Source organism: Leuresthes tenuis, unplaced genomic scaffold (assembly GCF_036924035.1).
Source record: "Leuresthes tenuis unplaced genomic scaffold, fLeuTen1.0.hap1 SCAF_13, whole genome shotgun sequence".
Taxonomy (NCBI): Eukaryota; Metazoa; Chordata; class Actinopteri; order Atheriniformes; family Atherinopsidae; genus Leuresthes; species Leuresthes tenuis.
In genome coordinates this window covers 14,323,659-14,343,719 of record NW_027325367.1, presented here as the reverse complement: position 1 = coordinate 14,343,719, position 20,061 = coordinate 14,323,659, and the positions used below count along the sequence as shown (strand labels likewise).

General features: G+C 41.4%; 3 protein-coding genes across 5 annotated transcripts in view; 1 reads left to right on the top strand and 2 right to left on the bottom strand.

Moving 5' to 3' along the window:
- Positions 1-5,924, bottom strand: part of itsn2a (intersectin 2a) — a 38,201-nt gene extending 32,277 nt beyond the window's left edge. For 2 of the 3 annotated variants that reach the window (XM_072362004.1, XM_072362006.1), the window contains exons 1-2: positions 5,835-5,924; positions 869-940 (exon numbers count right to left, since the gene is read on the bottom strand). In XM_072362004.1, the coding sequence (XP_072218105.1) occupies positions 869-875 (7 nt within the window). In that variant the 5' untranslated portion in view covers positions 876-940; positions 5,835-5,924. Of the gene's footprint in view, positions 1-868; positions 941-5,074; positions 5,257-5,834 lie in introns of all 3 variants that reach the window. The other variant, XM_072362005.1, reaches the window with a different exon arrangement.
- A 1,826-nt stretch (positions 5,925-7,750) lies between these two features.
- ddx1 (DEAD (Asp-Glu-Ala-Asp) box helicase 1) lies at positions 7,751-14,254 on the bottom strand. Its single transcript, XM_072362240.1, has 26 exons — positions 14,186-14,254; positions 14,022-14,073; positions 13,852-13,915; positions 13,713-13,742; positions 13,475-13,571; positions 13,308-13,355; positions 13,113-13,196; positions 12,902-12,985; positions 12,716-12,792; positions 12,552-12,624; positions 12,370-12,446; positions 12,168-12,282; positions 11,787-11,925; positions 11,021-11,081; positions 10,841-10,939; positions 10,642-10,731; positions 10,070-10,258; positions 9,889-9,940; positions 9,655-9,801; positions 9,416-9,507; positions 9,249-9,321; positions 9,080-9,152; positions 8,897-8,939; positions 8,719-8,814; positions 8,412-8,532; positions 7,751-8,324 (listed from the first exon to the last, which is right to left on the bottom strand). The coding sequence occupies exons 1-26, from the start codon at positions 14,199-14,201 to the stop codon at positions 8,194-8,196; spliced, it is 2,223 nt and encodes a 740-aa protein (XP_072218341.1). The 5' UTR covers positions 14,202-14,254; the 3' UTR covers positions 7,751-8,193.
- Positions 14,255-14,505: 251 nt separating this feature from the next.
- The window catches only part of nbas (NBAS subunit of NRZ tethering complex), a 157,834-nt gene continuing 152,278 nt past the window's right edge, over positions 14,506-20,061 (top strand). The window contains exons 1-5 of the mRNA XM_072362003.1: positions 14,506-14,629; positions 15,122-15,173; positions 15,796-15,832; positions 18,937-19,014; positions 19,559-19,606. Coding sequence (XP_072218104.1) covers positions 14,537-14,629; positions 15,122-15,173; positions 15,796-15,832; positions 18,937-19,014; positions 19,559-19,606 — 308 coding nt within the window. The 5' untranslated portion in view covers positions 14,506-14,536. The remainder of the gene's footprint in view (positions 14,630-15,121; positions 15,174-15,795; positions 15,833-18,936; positions 19,015-19,558; positions 19,607-20,061) is intronic.

Here is a 20,061-nt window from a genome sequence, read left to right as displayed (position 1 = left end):
AGATAGTGACAAGTGGTAGGGGGAAGTGGAGGAATTGGGTTGGGCCTAGGTCTACACAAACAAACACATACTACTCCTTTCCATTAGGATACCATCCGCCTGGTTGTGTAAATTCACAGATAAATGGCTTTAAGAATGCATCACTGACAGCATGATCCACAGATTAATCTCACAACATATCAACAGTGTGGTTCTTGACTCTCTTTTTTGCCCTCATGTCACTTCAGTGATTTCAATTACCAGAGTGCAATTGTGTGGCTTGGCACTTAATTTCAGTGCAGAATTAGTCATTAGTCATGTGGACAAGATATATCCAACACGCACATCCTTTCTGTAAGGCATTTCCCACCGTGGTCCTTGAGGAATGAAAACTAGGTTCCAACAAGATTAGAGGCAGACCCCCAAACAACTAAAGACTATACGATTTGCTTAGTAATAAGTAAAAGTTACATTTCTCACACGCCTTCAGAACTTTTTTTTTCCGTGAAGGGACTATAATAAAACACTCAGCTAATTTCCAGGACAAAAAGGGGATTAAAGATGGGTTTAGTAAAAGTCTTATCCTTCTACCCTGATGGCAGATCAATATCCGATAAACATGATCTCACACGCTGCATTTAAGGGAGGCACTCGAATTCAACAGAAAGAGGATTCAAAATGACAGACACAGATTCAGTGAAATGTTTTCCAAAACGGTGCCTGACACAATAGTTTTTTATCGGCCTTTTGTCTCATTAATCTGCTCTCTTCCTCCATTCATCCACTTGCAATGACGTCTATTTTCAGCCCCAAATTATTGTCCCAACCACATTTGCTTCTATCAAGCCCACAAAGTCGTGCACACTGAGGACACAAACAGCGTTCTTACCATTCATGGCTGCAGGTGGAGAGCACGGGCAGAGAGGGAAGTCCTCTGCTCAGCTGGCTAGCACTCAGACATCTGCAGAGAAAGAGAGAGAAAGACCTGAATGTGTGCACACCACAAAGCAATGGATCCAAGTGAGGACTGCGTGCGTAAATCAGGAAGAGAATAACGTGATACAAATGCCAGCAAGGAAAAAACAGAGGATCGGTACAGTGAACGGCTAACATGGTGGGGGATGACAGAGTGACTGAAGGACAGATGGGAGGAGAGACAGACAATGCGAACAGAGTGGATAAAGCAAGAATAGGACAGACAGTTAAGAGATAGAGAAGATGGGGAGCTGATGGTGCTCTGTCAGAAAAGAAGCCTTTATCATTGCCTGAGATCACAGATGGCGGCTCAAGCCTTTGCCAAGCTTAGCGTGTCTGTAGTTCTGCACCGTTCGTCTGTCTGTTACATTTGGCTTTCTATGCAAGTGCCATCCAATTTAGAATGATCTTACTAAGAAACCAAATGTTTGTTAGTGATATAAGCACGTGTCTTATCGCCAACAAACAGTAAATACATCACAGTTTCCAAAATCGGCAGCACATTCTGTCAAATCTAACGAAAGTGAGAAATGCACTGTTTTCTGAATTTGATTTCAGTGAGAGGCCCTTTCAAAAAATCTAACGGGAGAACTTCAGTGAAACTCTGCAAGTGCACCCAACAGCAAATACGGGCCGTCACTGTTGACTGTTGTGGCAACTTAAAAGAACACATGACTGCCCGCACAGCATGCGGAACTGCTCCAAACTTTTGTGCTCTGGACACAAATGGAATATCTTTTAAAGATGCATTCTCTTGGGATGGTGATGTAGGGGATCTTTTGAGAATTCGGCTGCTTTGCAAAGCAAATCTCTCTGCTATTCAGTCAGTAAGATGGCAAAAAGAATAAAAATTTGGATTCTTTAGATCACAAGCCAGCTTTGCACTTCAACTCAGTTGATTTTTGACGAGTTTTGTTGTCTTACACAATGTATCTAATGGTTTAATATTTCTGTCATTTTTCAGGGTATTAATTATTAAGGTGTCTCTCAACATTGATTACTGGCTGTCAGGCTGAGGGAGAGGTGCAGACAGAGAGATGTTCAGGTGAATACTGCTGGATGTTGTGTGGGTGGACTATTGTGGACAATTGTGCCTGAGGCCTCATGGGAAAACCTGTTTACTCCTTCAGTCTGACAGCCAGACGGCGTTCATCTCTCCTTTTTCTTAAGATGCTTGGAGCTCTAAAATTAAACAACAGCAGACATCTAATTTTGGGGAGTTTTGGCATTTTCCAGAGTGGAGTGGTCATGGCAACAACCTACATCTTAACAGGGTAAAGAAAAGTGTCAAGAATTATAACCATAACATAGCAGAGACCACAAAGCGGAAACAAATACAGATTTATGGCTGTGCATTTTGAATTCACAGAGGTCTGTCAGTAGGAAGCATGGCCCCCCTGATGAGATTACTCCAAGATCTCTGACAGACTCCCGGGAGGTAGAAACGACATGAGCCCACTGAGGTAATACTTTGGAATTTGAAAATGATCCAGTGGGCATTGTTTTTGCTTGTTTTTTTACAATAGAGGTTTTTACCCTCTATAGTTGTGGCTCCATGTCTACTAAGTCACACCCTGTCCTTTTTATTCTTTTTAAAAAAAGAATATGTTGTTGTTTCTGAGTCCTTTTCAACTTCAGCTGTTACTCTTACCGTATTCTTCATCATCCCACGCTTACTACATCTTCAAATTGAAAACTTATTAGATCCAGTTTCCCTCTGGTAACATCCTCAGCTCAGTTTCTGCAGTTTATTCCATCAACCCGGTGACTCCCTTTTTGCAGATTTGAATAACTCGCTGCACACAGACCTCCCCCCTCTTGTTTTATAAATCTATTTCTCGCTCGCCAAGACCATCAAAAAAAAACCCCAAAAACATTTCTCCTCATTGGCTGTGATTCCTCTCTGTCTGGTTCAAACACTATTCTCTGCTATCAGCAAAATCACCAAATCATTCCTTTCACACCCTCCCCTCACTTCACCATCCCCTCTATCTCTTCAGTTTCTACTGGTCTATCCATTCCTCAGCCAGACATGCATCCCTTCTAATACGACTCTCACAGAATTTCTCCTTTCCTTGTGCTCTTGTTACACTGTTGCTCCATGACCTGCCTCTCTGTTTTTGTGCGAATTCCTGAAGGAGAGACTACAGCTATCTGGTTGTATAAATCATTGTCTGCACATGCAAGCATTGCCAATTACTTAAGAGAAATGAACCGTACACTGTGGCCCATGTCTCTGCACGCCCTTGATGCCTGCAGTCTAGCCTGCGTACAAATTCATTCACAACATGGGTAAATGCGTAATGCGTGCACGACCGAGCAATAAGAAACATTCAAGTTTCAGAATAATAAATGAATCAAAGAAAATACAAAGAAAATACTTTGCAAAAGTAATTGTCACAGCAACTATCACAACGTTAGTCCAGTTTTTGCATCACATCCCGTGTTCTCTGAGATCTGCCCGGACTCCACTCTGCATTATTTCACTTGTGAGAACACGTCTCCAGCAAAAAAAAAAACCTCTCACTGTCAAGCTCATGTGTAAACAGTGACCGCAGAGAAAGTCCAGGCCTGATTTAGAGCGTGAAATTTGAATGAAATTGATTCCCTCACTATTTAGACCCAGACAGAGAAGTTAAATAGCACCCTGCGCAGTGCGGGTGTTTGTGTGTAAACTGTTTATGTGTGCCTTTAGCTCCCTTATGCAAACATGTCCTAAGAGGATATTTAGCAAACACTCATCCACCGTCATGAACAAATAGTTAAATACCCCGAAGTGTGTGTGGTTTTAAACACAAGATAGCATTGCCTATTGCTATGCTAAAAAGTCTTCACTGTTCAAACAGGACATATCCTGGACAGAATCAACACTGAATCAACAGAAAGAACAGAGGACACCCTCTACATCAATACATCCCTCTGTGTGTTCGTTCCACCAGGATATCTTTGGTAAGCTACCTCAAAACACTTAGAAGCATACCAGCCATTGCTCTTAACATGTATGAGGGGAGAAGAAAACCCATTAAAGATGAAAGATTTCAAGCCAAGGGTTTGATTTCTTTCAGGTGGTAAGGAAATAAAATAAATAAGCTGGAATGTAGCGTTTCAAGCTTTTGGGTTTGGGCATTAGTGCATGTCACGATAAGGTTCAGTGGTTTGCTTTGCTGACCCACAGCACCGTGGTAAAAAATGAATCAAAGAACCTTTGACTGCCCAGCATGCTGATTGACACCTGTGTGCGCCACACAGGAGCAGTTGGATGTGGCATATCAATGCGTCGGCCTGTGTGCTAGAGTGTGTCTAACACGCACTTCACACACAGAGGAGGACTCTGTTCTGGTAGACACAGCCCAGGAAGCTTCGCAGAGCCTGGGGAAGAAAGACGTCTGTGTGCTGAAGGTGAAAATCGGGGACATTTCCGCCATAAAAATCCTTCATATTCTTTTGATACATTTGTGGGTCAGCTCCATGAATCAGTCTCTTTTCCATCCCATTGACTCCCCACCCCACAGCATCTAAAACACATGCTCAGCAGCACGTTTCGCCCACATAACACAGCATTATTTTTCTGACTAACTTTAAGAGTAACGTGAAACTAACCTCCATAAGACATTCACTGTCATAACACTGCAACCTCCATATTTGAACGGCCCCCTAAAATACAAACACTTCCCACTTCCTTCACAACAATGAAGGTGCATATGTGCGTTATGCAATAGTTTGTCTTGGCAGGTGGATACGCAACAGTCCCTGCTGGGATGGGGCCAGATGTCATAGCAACTGCAGTTTAGATGGACTTTGCCACTTCAGCAAAGAAAGCCTTCTCTTTCTGTTTTCACTTACAACAGCAGAATAGTGCACACACACTATGCAATTTTTATAATTAGTCTATACTGCAGTGAATGAACACAAGCAGCTTAACACGCCCAAGTTGACACATTCAGTAAAACATATCTGGACTAATTTGGACTCATTTATAGGCCTGATAACACCTTCTCATGGTTAGGGTTGTAAAACTGCGAGAATGATAACCCATGCACCTGCCACACTTTACATAACATCCCATGCCTATGTTTTATTTTCTGTCCTTGAGACATCTGGGTCTAAATTGTCTTATTACCAGACACTCATCAGGTCGTTATACGGAATCCCAGAAAGGTCAGTGACTTCCCTCTCAAGATGAGGGGAACAGCTAGTGAACACATCTTTACTGGAAGTAGGTTTACTCCAGGAAACGGGATGAATAACCTCTGGAGTGACATGAATCTGCAATTTTGCCCACCTCAAGTCATTGTGATTTCTCTAAAATGACAAAGTAAAGCTGCTCAAAATACACATTTATAGCATCCATCCCACCACTAAAGACTGTCACTCTGTTACTGACAGCGGCACAATGGCAGTATGTAGCCAGCAGCTGATATTTTGGTTACTTAGAAATAAATGTGACTCTAAATGCAGCAGAATTGCTTTATGATTTTTTTTTTTTAGAAGTAAACTGACTGAAAGATTCGTTTAATCCAGATCTATGTGACGTTTGTCATCTGAAAAGCAGACAATGGGTTACCAGTCAGAGTCTAGAGACAGCTTTCAAAAATCCATTGCCTGAATTTTCAGGGTAGAAAAAAAAATAATTATAGCTCCACTGCAGTAAATCAAAGCACGGTGTTATTACGCTACACTGCATCACCTATAGGGCTGCATGTCAGATATAATAAAGCAGGACCTCCCACTTACCTTGAAATAATAGGTTTAGAAAAATGAATAAAGAAAATGGAAAAAAAAAAAAAAAGCAACACCTCACTCTCGAAAGTGTCACGCATATACTGCAACACTCTGGTTGTTCTCACGAAGAGCAACGGTGATGATTTCCAATCGTTTACCTGTTGCGGTAGAACAGCGGTGAGGATCGACATCCAGGCTGACAATCAAGCTCCAGAAGAGGGAGGAACCGCTCCAGCAGCCGGGGCGGGTGCGCACTGGAAATGGGCGTCTCCAGCTCCAGAGTCAAGCTGTGTGGAGTTACATTAAGCATTTCCGGTTGTGTCTTATAAAAAAAATTTAATAGAACATATCAGGACGAAAAACTGAAGTAGGATTCCTTCCTTCACCTATATATATTTAACTGACTACGATGGCATTATGAGGGAGCCATCTAAAACAGTGGCATGGATTTTTTTACATATTTAATTTGTTTTATCAAATAAAATTACACGAGTATTTCAGGAAATGTCTGTGCATAAGGTTCAGCGGACTTCTTGTGACAGATTTCCTTGAAAATAATTCATTCCTAGGACCTTGACGTCACAGAAGGTGGTAAGGGTGTACTGGACCGCATTACACTTAAAGGTGTACCCATCCTATTTCACCACTTTAACAGTGGTGGAAGCAGACTTTATAGGAGAAAATGACATCTAATAATTAATCCAGGGTGCACAGTTAATGTTTTTGGTCACTCTTATTTACATTGTGTTTATGTAATATTTGATCGATGAAGTGATAGCGAGTAGAAAAGAGTATGAAAATAAGCCATTAGGCAACAGAAACCAGCACTTTCCCATTGAACAGTTTCAAGAAAAAGGGAGCCAAAACTCATTTTGCAGAGGAGCAACTTTGCATTAGAGTTATAAAAGGTCTTATCAATTCATTCTTGAATAAGAAAATCCATGTATTTCTTTCATTTTTTGTTTTCATATATGCTTCTACAGATGAATTCATGTGCACAAGTGTGTAATTTGAATATCTAACCTTGTGATATTTAACCAAACCCATTAAGCCCAGTTAAAAACCATCCTCCTTTTTCTGAATTGCCTCTGTGAAGATGGAAGTCCTCTGAGATGCAGCTATCTGTGATTAAATGTGTTTGTGAGGTTTGTGGTGTAGAGTTTATCCAGAGGAAACAAGATGTCTGCTGGTCTGGTGCACCACCAATAGGCCGATTTCAGTACAACATCTACTTCCTGATAATCTGAATAATGCAAGCTGAGAGATGGTTTTAAAAACAGCCTTTAAAGCATTGATGAGGAAGTTCACACACATAGAGGGAGGTGGGATGCTTTCAAAACATAAAAAACATAAAGTACTGTTACAAGTATTGTAAGTAAGACTAAAACAATCTTTAGTTTGGTTGACGTTTCAGCCCTAAAACAAATGGCTGCAGAGAAAATATCATCTCAGCTGAGAGAAAAAAAAAATATAAGAAGTTTAAACCAGTTCCAACTGTACCACATCTATCCTGTGTCATATCAGAGTCTGAAATAGCCCCAAATGACTCAGTACTCAGCACATCTTCCTGCTCCTCTTTAATGTTTAAATGTTTATGCATTTAGCAGACACTTTTATCCAAAGCGACTTACAGGTAGGCAGATAGGGTAAGGGAGTCTTGCCTAAGGACCCCTACTGGAGACAGTACCTTTCATGCAGGGGATTTGAACCCAGGTCTCCCACACAGAAGGTGGCAATCATACCACTACCCTTAATCAAAGTATGCCTCGTGTCTGGCCTGATAACAACCACAACAAAAACACTTAGAGGGGGGGGCAGCATAGGACAGGACCCCCCTAAAAGAACCCTAGCTCCTGGAAAATGTCCCTGCATGGAAGATGCAGCTTTTGGTCTGCATGTTCAAATTCAGGCTTCAGTTCAGAGCTAAAGAAAAAGCCAAATTGAAAGGATGCCTGGAAAGAGTAGACTTGGAGTAGACTTTCCTCTTGTCAAAACAAGAGGAAAGGAATTAAGTAGAAACCAGAAGGCTTTTCAAATCTAAAAGACATACAATAAGAAAAAACAAATAAACTGACCAGGTTCATGCGGTTTATTTAAGGAAAAAGAAACATCAAGCCAATGTCATTTATTGGCTTTTAACTCCACAAACAAATTTTAATATTTGATTCGGCCATATCAGGACAGACATTTATGTTCGCTTCGGGCATCAACAATCATGTTCTGTGATATTCCCATCGGTTGCTCTGCTGTAAACTAAAACAGGTAATGAATGCCAACAAATTCCAAACCTAACTGAGAAGGAGAAGTTCCACAACAAACCAAAAGGAAAAACAGCAGTCTGCTCTTCATCTCCTCACTCGATAATTCATGTAAATTATAAATAAAGCTGTTTATTTTTCTTAATTCAACCGAACACCCGTTAGAAGGGTACAGAAAAAGTTCCTGTTGGTGCAACATGTGGACATTTCACTTTGTGACAGAAGCCTGTAGTGACATCACGCTAGTTGGGGGGTGTTTTCAGAAGGCTCTGAAAAGCTGGTTTGGCATGTATCCCAGGTGAAGGAAGGATGTTTGGGCTTCTCTCTCAAGGCCGGCCAACTCTTGGACCGTTGGGGCCAGAACATCCACATGGCCCTTATAGTTTCCACCTGGGCAAGGACGACAAGTCTCATAGTAAAGCTTTGACACAGAAGTAGCAAATCTAAGACATCTCTACAGCAAACTGTCACACCGACCTCCCAATGCTCTGCGTTGCCCATAAGTCACTTTTCCATCAAACTCATCCGCAGCCACTTTGATGTCTGGCTCACACTGGGTGATGGTACACTTTAAATGCTCCTCGATTTCTGATAGGAGCTGTTATAAAAGAGGAAACGGAAAAGAAGGACATGAGCAGAATTTAGACCCAAGTGTGCCGTTTCTGCCAACGTGACAAATGCATCCGCTGCTCCTTAAATCGCTTAAAAAGCTTCCTGCTGAATCATGAGATGGTATATTCCACTTCAAACGGCACATTTAACTCTGCTGCACGCCTCTGCTCACCTCTTTCTCGTTGTACCAGATGGTGCAACCTCCATCATCCTTCAGCCGGGTGTTGTAGCAGCCTCTTCCTCGGTTCGGGCAGACATGGTACCACACCTGCACGCGTGGACAGGTGAGCTCACAAGCACGCTGACGAAGGGTAACTAACAGTTATGCGGCTTTCTATCATCCACCTTACCTTCTCTTTTTCCATAGCAACTAAGGAGATTGCCAACCCCATTCTGCAATGTACAAAGGAAGTTACTCAACTTTAGCTGGATCTGTGGAGTTGTTACTGTCCGATATCGTTACATGAAAGTTTCAGGCTGTGGTGAAAATGTATTTGATGATGAAAGGAGACCCATAAAGTATCAGTGCTTACCTCTCTGCTCTTCCAACTCGGCCGATGCGATGGACATAGTTCTGCTTCTCGTCTGGCAGGGTGACATTAATCACTGGGAGAAAAAAAAAAAAAAAAAAAAAAAAAAAAAAAAATCTTTATTTGCACACGTGAAACGTGACAAAAGAATTGTCCAGAACTGTTCCCCTACCGTAAGGAACTCCGTGGATGTCGATTCCTCTCGCAGCTACGTCCGTGCAGATCAACAGCCTCACTTCTTTTCTCTAGGAGTGCAAGAGGATTTGTCATCGTCCGTCAGCTGGTTACAATTTGCCAAACAGCAGCCGAAAGCTGCATTTCTTTCTCGTTCGGTTTTACCTTGAAGCGCTCCAGGTTCGTTTTACGCTCATTCGGCTTCCGATCACCATGGAGACAAACGCAGGACAATTGGTGACCTTTACTGTCCGGACCTGGAAGCAAAAACAAATGCTCTGACAAATTTGAAGGGAATCACGTGACAGCGCGATTCGCTTTTACCGCTTCTGTTCAGTGGGAGGTGGGAAAAAGCAAAAGAAAGTGGCACTTTATTAAAAAAAAACAAGAGAAAAGCGGCTCACCTCCTCCTTGTTGAATGAAGTACTGCTCCATGTTGTCGCAGTCGATCTTGGTGCGACAGAAGATGATAGCCAGGTCCATTTTGTGCTCCTTAATGGCTCTCACTGTGTACTCGCCCTTCAACACTTTGATGGCTTCTGACCACATTTCTTAAATACACACAAACATCTATTGCTGTTCATAGACTGTAAAAGCCAGTATCTGTGTGATGTGTAGATTGGTTGGAGTTGCTGTACCTGCGGTATTGGCTCCTGGTCTGGTGTTGTCTTTGGCATGAACTTCATCGGTCTACCCAAAGAAAGTGGATCAGAGCGCAAATACTCAGCACATTACTCTTTAAATCAAGAGAAACACAACAATGTGCAGAGATTAGACAAGAGTGGGGATTTCCTCCACCCGCCGGCATGAAAGACTCGCCCGAATGTGGTTCTTGCCGAGGCGCTCCCACAGATGGTCGGTCTTAGGATTGACGGGCACCACAACGTGGTGGACGGTCTCAGGAACCGAGTCCTCGCCTTTCAGGTCCACCCAGGTGGGAAAGTGCATGATGCGCTCAGACAACTTCTTCACGTCGAACGAATGCAGAGTGGCTGAGCACACGATGACCTGGGGAAGAGGGGATAAATAACGATAAAACGGCTGCGGTTTGGGAGTATGGCGTCATTGTGAACAAAACAAACTGCTGTCTTTTTTTTTTTTTTTTCCCCTTGTCCTGTTCAGCATTGTGGCAGCAGAATTGTAATCTGAATACCTTTGATGCCAAACAGATTTGCTTTGCCAAGGGAAGTTTTATAAATGTAAAGCTCCCCTTGATGCCCATTTATTTATTTCTGTTGACAATATATAACATGTAATAGAGCTGAACCGGACCGGGGGACAAGGAAAGAAGAAGAGGAAAGAAGAGGAAACAGAACAAAAATAGAAACAAAAACCAGCTGCTACACCTGTAAAAAACAAAACAGACAACAAACTGCAGTCTTAAAACACACCTGCAGTCTCTTGCCATCAGAGGTGACCTGAGGGATTTGGTTGTAGATCCTGTTGATAAAGTCTGTGTAGCCTGCTGACAGGAGGCCATCCTGAGCACACAGTGAAAACAAAAAAACGGTTTTTCCTGCATCTGTACCTTGTTGCCAGAGTAAATTTAACAACTCTAAAGTAAGATGACGTAAAGGCTGTTGCACATACACACTCATCCAGGACCAGAAAACGGACTTGGGAGAGACTGAGTTTCCCGGTGGATATGAAATCATCCAGCCTGCCAGGTGTTCCTACCACAATGTCAACCTGATTAGGAGATTACACTGTTAGCGTGTCGATTAGAACTAGTTAAAAATGTTTCATTTGGACACGGTACATGCCGCCTACCCCCTGCTCCAGAGCTGCCAGCTGGTCTTTGGCAGGCACACCACCAATCACCAGGAGATCCCTGCAGCGACAGATTACAGGCAAATTACTGCGTGTGCTGATACTGCTTTTAACACTTAGAAAGTGGCTCCATCTGCTGGTAGTAAATGAGAATTACAAACACTGACATGGGTGAGCAACACAAATGAATGCAATGCAGTCAGGGGTGGGAGTGGAGCGAATGATTTACATCTATATTCAGACTTGGAAGCAGAGATTTTTGTGCTGTGTTGTACACTTCTGAGCTGGGATACAACGTCCCATCTGGAAGACACTCTGCTTACACAGTGACCTCATACTCTACTACGCGAGTGATTGTTGTACACAAGCGGAAGGTGCCGGTTAGGATTCTTTTTTTGTAACCGATTCAGAAAGTTTTCTTTTTCTGCTGGCTATTTTTCAATGCTGGGAAACATGCTGGCAGACGTAACCCATCCAATTAACTGGCCACATCTCTTCTATTTGTTTTACTAATAAGATGCTGGGAGCAAATCAATTATGGATTGTTACAAAAACTCTGCTTTGAAAGGACTTAGCCCTACTGCGACAAAAACCAAGAAGTCCTGGGAAAAAAAAAAAAAAAAAAAGCATCGATAATCATTTTACGACCACCAACAGCTGAATAATAATCGTGGCCTGCCTGAAGATTCCCATCCCAACTCTAACACACAGTCTATGCCGTTTGTGCTGTTTGATGTCAGCACCATCTCTGTGGAGTGAGTCATACCTTAGTTTGGGGTTGTCCACATATTTCCTAAATTGCTTGACATTGTTGAGGGTTTGCTCGGCCAGTTCTTTAGACGGCTCGATGATCAGGGCTTTGGGTGCATTGGACGATGCTTTCACCTGACTCACTTTGGCACTGCCTGCACATTCACAAAGAAGAGACGAGCTATTCAACAAATGTTGCCAACAGTGATTTGAAAAAAAAAAAAGAGCAGCGAGCTAAAGAAATAATTAGATGATCTGGAAATCAAATCATTTCTGTGCAGGATTTCCATCTCAACATTATGTTCAGTTCATTTGTTTTACAGCATGTGACCCGAGGTTGCATATACACACACACACACACACACACACACACACACACACACACACACACACACACCTGTCTGAGAAGACTTGACTGTGTGACCCTCTACTGCCTGGCCCAGGGCAACAAACCCATCCTTAAGGGGGTGTTTAAAGTCTTCTCCTCCAAAGGTGAACTTCAGCTCTGCATTCTGGAAGAGAGGCGATGAGACGATAGTAAAGTCTGTGACCTGTTGGTTTGTTTTCTACCCTTAATGCGGAGTGACCTTTGGTGATACCTTTAGAACACATGAGGCAAAGAAAGCCTGATTCCTTAGATTTTGAGGGATGTCAAAAGCCAAACCCAGGTCGATACCTGCAGAAAGAAGACAAAAAGAAACCATAAAGCGATGCATGCGACTTTGCCATTTTCCACCAACTACAGATATGTTAACATATTCATAGTAATAAAAGTTATAACCATTTTTAGAGAAGGAAATCTCGCCCTTGTCTAGGTCCAGGTAGCATCCAATGGTGTCATGCATGGTAAACTCCTGAAAAGAGTCCACATAACAAGAGCCTACGCTTAAAAACTATCCAAACAAATTGCTTATACAGTAAAACAATGTGGGAATTAATTGTTACTTCTCCATAGCTGTCAAACTGCTTGTTGTTGGATTTCTTTCCAGTGCCGCCAAAACCGAAACCATACTTATCCGTTCCTAGAACACAAAACAAGAGTTTAAGACCGAATTAATGTTTGATTGAGACACCGTTTAAAGCTGCTGTGTGTTCTGCAGGATGGGGATCCTCGAGAGCAGAGGTACGTACCCAGATCCAGAGCTGCCTGGCTGGTGGACCAGCCCACTCGGCACAGACCCTGGTCATGGCAGGTCACCTCATAACAGTACTTTCCTAGATTAAAAAAGGAAAAAATGAAGCAAAAGAGAACCAGTAACAGTCAAAATTAGGTTGCCTTTAAGCAAAATGGTTCTGTGTAAAATCGCAATCACTTTCGAGGCACTTTGCATGCTTTACCCACCTTTAGTGACACCTTTAGTGGAGCGACAGCCATGCCACTCTTTAAACTCTCTGCTCTGGCAGCACAATCCATCAGGGCCGATTGCTATGCAGGCACACACATAAAAGACTATGTATACATGTTGGGGAGGGAGGGGGGAGCTGGACTATGATACAGTTCTTTAGTATTGCTTATTTTTTCACAAGATCCTCTTACCAAAGGCTGCGCTACGATCGTATGGATTCATCTGCCAGCTGTTGAAAACTGAGATGAAATGAAGAAGAGGTCAAATGCCTGCAGTGTAACAATAAAACCTATTCACACGGGACTGGCATATCCACCATATAGACTGAAACCAGATAAGTCATTAGTAAATATCTCACTAGCTCCTCCGGTTTTGACAGAGGCTCTGCCCTTCTTGCCCTCCTGCTGATCTTTCAGGGTCTCGTACACAATTTGGATCACTGGGATACTGAACGCCTGGGGAGAAAATGGGGAACAGAGAACAAATAGCACACCTAAACTTAAACTACACAATCTGATCTGATGTGCAATTTGTTGCTTATCCACAGTGCTGGCGTCACATTGTATTTCAAAGATGCACGAGTGTCAAGGACTTACTCCTGTTTTGCCACTACCAGTTTCTGCAGCCTTAAATCGAGAGAAAAATAGAAAGCGAGAGAGAAAAAAATAAAATCAGGTGTCAAACGTCCAGCTGTGCGGAATTTGTGTGAGAGGGATGTCAAAAAGCGAAGCTTACCATAAGCACATCTCCACCACCAAGAATAAGGGGAATAGATTCTGCCTGGATGTCAGTTGGCAGCCTGAAATTGAACGATTCAAACTTTGATGAGCCTCAACCGTAACGCTTGCAGCGGGTAACAAGGCTGTAAAGCCATGCATGATTAAGCAGATTGTTTAGTAACTTACAGCCAGTCCATCTCCTCCACAGCCTGCCCGATTTCAGGCATAACTCCCATTTCTGTGCGCCAAAAGACACATTTAATGACTCAGTCCACGTGTGTAGTTTTCAAGTCTCTTTAAAAGAATACGAATGATCGGTCACGATAAGGAAATTAATGTAAAATTCTTACCAGAAAACGCTGCCATTATTGCTGCCGTGTGGGTAACCTGACCGGATGGAACGTGTACAGAATTTACGGCTCGGTGCAACCCGTTTAATGTGGCGAGACACCAGACGAATAACATTGGTTCCGCTTTCTAAATAACTTCTTAAATATTGTTCCCGTTTCATAAAATACATCATTCAAAAGACAGGCAACAGAAATAAGCATTTTAGTTTAAATATTAGATTATGATATGAAAAGCTAATCCACAAACCCCTTTGTTGTAGGCGGTCAGCCATAGATTTAAACGCTGTTCGGCCTGCCCTATTATGTCCCGTGCTGACCGCCGTAGATTTCTGACAGCTGGCTCCAGTAAACATGGCTGAAGAAAGCTTAATTGAAGGCGAAGATGAAAACATATTGTACGATTTACTAGTTATTACCGAATGGCCGCCAGAGACGGACACCCAGGTTAGTCATACATATACTTGTGCTAATTTATCCTTGGTTTAGGCTTTGCGTTGAACAGTTACCGGTGGAAATGGACCCTGAAAGCAAACTATCATGAGTTGAATGGAGTCAGCCGCGCAAAGCCACGTAGCAGAAACACGGCATAAGTTGTTTGCTTTACGCGATAACAAAAGCTTCTCATTCTCAAGTCATATTAAAGTGGAGTTTACTTTTTATTTTGCTATACTCTGTGTAGTAATACACTTGTTCAGTTAAGTTTAAATGAACATACTTGCTCTAGTTAGCTAGCTTAAGCGTGTGCGCTTTAAAATAAAAACGGTGACATTGTCATAACTTTATATCTAAGGATTTACACCGCAGCATTGGAATGGCTTTGATTTTAACCATGATTTGAATACCTGTCAATAATAGATAAGCGAAATGACGCCGTTTTTGCCCTTTTGATAAGAGTGATGGACTCTTAACTCACCTGTCGCTTATTATCAATTACAGTTACGTGGCAACAAAGAGCACAACACCTCTGCTGTCGCAAAAGCCGTGGCAGGTAAGTTATTCTGTTTGTAGCCTTGTTGTAGTATACATCTGGCCAACAATAGGGCATTTTATTTGGGTACAAAATATTGAATGTGTTTAACACCTGACCCCTCTTCAGATTTGTTAGTGTTCATTTCCACATTTCGCCGTCAGCTTTTCTTTTCTGCCATGCAGAGCTTCCACCTTTTTAAAGATGTTACTTGATTAAAAATGGCACATGTTTGGGCGGTTTCTGGAGGAATAACAGGCTCAGAGTCAACTGGTTCAACTTACTGTAGTTAATTTATGTGTGTTGAGGGATCCGCTGTGAATCCCAGCCTGAAATGAACACTTTATTTTATTTATTTTTTTTACTGTCGGCTCATCATTAAATATATCAAATGCCATAATTTCTGATGCATATTACAGTAATTTGGGTCAACATTAAGCCTGCATGACATTCAGTGTCTAGATATTGGAAATTTAGCTTGACATTGGAAGGTAGTGCGGTTTTGTATGGATGGACCATCTGTAATATAACTAAAATGCTGTAAAAAAACCAAATTAAACTAAAAAGAACAATAAATGACAGATGTGATATAATTGCACATATTTTCTAACTATGCTTACTAACTGTGATCACTTTCCCACAGGTCCATTTAGCTTAATCCTTCACTATTTGTGGTATAGGTAAGTTTGGCATTATTTGCTAATGAATAAGACTGTCTTAACTTACACGTGCCACATTATTTTGTCAATCTGACATTGATCCGTATTGTATAATTTCACTACCTGAATGTTGTTTCACGGGTGTCTGTTACACTTTGTCACGCTTTAAACACCAGTATTAGTTCCTGTCACAATACACCAATCAGCCGTGACATCATGACCACCCAACCATCAGCCTAATGCTGAGGAGTTCCTCCTCCTACCACCTAAAAAGCGCTGACCAGTCAAAGACTGGACCAAAAACATCTGAAGGTGTCCTGGTGTGTCTGGTATCAGGCCACTGGCAGTAGATGCTTTGGGCTCCAAGGTTGTGGGGAGGGGTTCTTAATGTTATGACTGATCAGTGTAAATCTACGTGTGCCTCACGAATGAAGATCAATTGACTACATTTTAGTGTTTTGACCTGATAAATCTTATTTAAGGATGATAAATCTTGTCTGTTAGACTTATGAGATTGTGAAGTACAGAGTCAGTGGAACTTTTTTTTCTTTTTTTTTCAAATGGTTTTCTGTCCTGAAAAGAAAGACATTCAGCTCTCCTGCTGTGTAAGAAACGGTTACACTTTTTTCACATCATTTAGTGAGATATTTGCTACCGCAGTGATTTAAAGGAAAAGTAAGCCTTTGACAACTTGTAACCGTAAGCCAAATCTTGTCGGTGAGTTTATTTCCTACATGCTGCCAGAAACTGTGATGGAGAGAACTCCAGTTTAGGAGTAATGAACATGAAAACCGATGGATTCTTGTCATGACAAGGTTGGCACTCTGGTTATGTTATGCTGTGTGAAATATAAGTTGTTTTATTTTACCAGGGAGTTTAATCAGATTTCTCTGTCAGATTAATAGCTGTTTATATCTACTTTCAAGCCCCTTTGTTCATGCTTACTTTGTAAAATATAATGACCCAAAGTCTCACTGAAACTTATATTTATTCAAGCTGGTAAAAGATATGACATTTGTGGCAGTTTAAATCAGGAAATGCTCCTCTGTTACTGCATCTTATCTGATGGAACACGTTAGCACACGCCTCGATCTTTCTGCTAGTGGATTTTTTAATGCTTTGCCTCAAGGTCTGCTTATGCTCTCAGCAGGTGGTTAGCTAGCACCATCAATAACCTCATTAAATATTTAAGAGCTCCTCCAGCCATGGAAGTCCTTTTTTTTTTTTTTTTTTTTTTCCTTTTTATGGATGAGAAAAGATCAAGGATTTTATATAATATACCCCGGCCGCCCTGCTATTATTGTACACAAGGCGCATGCTGTTGCATCACCGACGCAAACCAGCCTCAAAAATGACATTAAAAACTGTAATGAAATGGGAAAAGCTGAAATAATAGTTGGTGACTTAGAGGAACGGAAAACCAAAATAGATCAGTAACAAAAAAACAAACAAAAATACATTTTCTTGTGAGAATGAAGTCTCGACGAGTCAGGCAGTGAAGATTTGCTTAAACTCAGTGGGTATATTTAAGCAGTAGTTTCTTCAAATTTAAAAGTGTTAAATTGAAATTGGATTCCTCTCTGAAGTCTGCAGGCCTTTCTGAAAAACATTATTAGGGATTTTGATTGAACTTAATCTTTTATTTGAATATTAATCTGGATTTATGGTATTTTAGTCTAATTAAATTGTTGCATTTAATGTATTAAGAAGCTTGATATAAATCACTCGGGTTTAAGGTAATGTTTATCTTATTGAAGTGCCGATGAAATCGGATTAATTGAATCGTGTTTTCCTTTTGCCACGTCTGGTGATATATTCTCCATCACCTCTTTGCCATGATCTCTCCCAACGGTGACAAAATTTGAATGTCACAACAAATTCAACAGAATTTACAAAAAAAAAAAAAAAAAAGCCAATCAGGAAACTAGTTGTTTTGAGAGGCTTCCTGCTTCACAAGAAGCATCTAATCAAGCGAAACCATAGTGTCTGTATGCAATGAGAGGATGAAGCCACTGAGATGTCAAACATTGGTGTCTGAACCACCATTTTCAGACCTTGAGTTTGGCATTTGTCTTGTCCGACAGACAGAGCTGCAGAGTGATCCTTGAAATTTGATTAGACAAAAATTAGCATCTCATCATGAAATTATTTTCTAAAAGGATCCCCATGCCTCTGATTAGGAGTCAGTTTGGCTGATTACATAAAGACTGATGATGAGTACAGACGTAATGATGTTTCTGTGCACAGCTAAGCGGAGCTGTGGTTGGAGTTCGGCCGGGCCATCGAGACTACTTCTGCAATTATGTGATAATAATAATGACGTTAATTTCTTTTGGCTTAGGCCAGTTTTGGGAGAAGTTCTGGCACGTTCCGTCTTTTTATTTCTGGGAACATTGACAGGAATTTGGGGCTGGTCTGGAAAAGTGTGTTATTTGCTGTCTTGGAAGACGATTAACGGACACCGTTAGCAGGCACACAATCAGCCTTATCCACAAATGCAGATATAGAAGAAGAAGAACCACCATCCTTTCTCACATTTAGTCAGATTTACATTCACATTTAGACACTCTTTGAATCCTAAAGCTTCTCATTGATTAAGAATGTCTCTATAGATATTTTTCTATCCCTCCGGTGCTCAGAATGTTGAGAAGTCGGTTGGACATGTTCACAGCTTTGCACATCTGGTGTACACTTTATTTGAAAATGATGAGATGAATGCTGCCCGTTGTTTCTGGCTTCTTCCGTTACTTACGCTCATATAAGCTGAATGCCTGTGCCACTTTGGCAATTAAACAGATAAACACAGAAACAATGTGACAATGTTTTCGAGGTGTGTTCGAGGACTTTGAAAAGGAATTTTTAGCAGGATTCAGTCAAACTGACGCGTTTGCCTTTATTTAAAATGTCTGTTTTTTCAGGTACAGGGTAGTGTTGTAATATCACTGTGACATTTGCAAACCTGGTGGCATTTTTCTTCTTTGTTTGTCTGTCTTTTCAAAGTTATAATGTAAGAAATGAATGATGGACTCACCCGCTGATTTAGTCACTTTGTGAACGTGACTCATTGGGATTTCTAACCTTTTTTGATTTGCTGATTTTTCTGCTTGTTCTGTTTTGCCTCGCAGCCCCTCCAGCTCGTCTCTGCCTCTCGGTCTTGTCCGACTGGCGAACAAACAGATCAACTGGCAGCAGGTGCTTTCGAGGTACAAGAAAAGCGTAGTTTCACTAACATGCACACTTTGTCTGTTACCAGGACCTGAATATGAGTTTTGTTGCATGCACATATGCCAACATATGCCTTCCACACTCTCCCCCTCGAGTGTCCGCAGTTTATGATTTAATTGTCCTCATTTTCTAAAAAAATTCTAAAAATGTTTTAATTTAAGTTTCAACCAGCACGATCAAACAATGACATGATTTTATTTGCTAGATTTTTCCGACTGCACCTACATATTTTTTTTCTCTTGGTTTAATTCCTCCGAACAGCTTTTTGCTCTGTTTTTATGTTCTATCTCTTTTTGAGCCACCCACCCTGGGCGTTTACTCCTCTCTTTAATGCTTCCCATCATCACACAGATGTAGAAATAATAAAAAACCAAAAAATAAAACTTCACTTTTCCTGGTTTTGATTTGATTTCACATTTTGGTTTGCACTTACAGATGCTGTTTGCTACTTTTTCCATTTACTCCACTGTTCTTTTTTTTTCTTCTATTGATTCCTGACCATTCTCTTGTTTTACTCTGCAGTAATGGCAAGCTGTTGGCAGTGGTTCAAGACCAGTGTGTGGAAATTAGGTAATTACAGAGTTCTGTTTTGTCTTTGAAGGTGGAGTGTGTGTGTATATGTGTGTGTGTGTGTGTGTGTGCGAGAGAGAGACAGACTGGGAGACTTAATAATGATGTAATTCATCACATGTCCTTTAGAAAATACTTTGATTTGAGTCCTACCTGTGAGAATGTTTGTCACCATTTCCAGTGGTCACAATTATTTCCAGACACAAATCCAATTTTCCATTTTGAAAAGGAGAGAATGCACTCACTCAGAAATGTGCTCTATTCACAAAATACGCAGCTTTGAACAGCATCGAAATGAAAATCGATAGTCACGGGCCGGGTGTGCAGCTATGCCTTACTCTCCAGAGGCTAACAAGAGATCACATACATTGAGACGCTTTCGCTCCACATGACCCTTTGTGCGCTTGGAAGTCTGCTTTTCTGCGTCGGCCGATATGTAAAAGCTGAGTGTGTTC

What these genes read in the sequence shown, in the direction of transcription:
- ddx1 (XM_072362240.1), bottom strand. An exon ending in GTGGAGGAGATGGACTGGCT is followed by an intron (nt 13,916 to 14,021) that starts GTAAGTTACTAA and finishes GTTCAATTTCAG; the next exon opens with GCTGCCAACTGACATCCAGG. An exon ending in CGATCGTAGCGCAGCCTTTG is followed by an intron (nt 13,197 to 13,307) that starts GTAAGAGGATCT and finishes GTGCCTGCATAG; the next exon opens with CAATCGGCCCTGATGGATTG.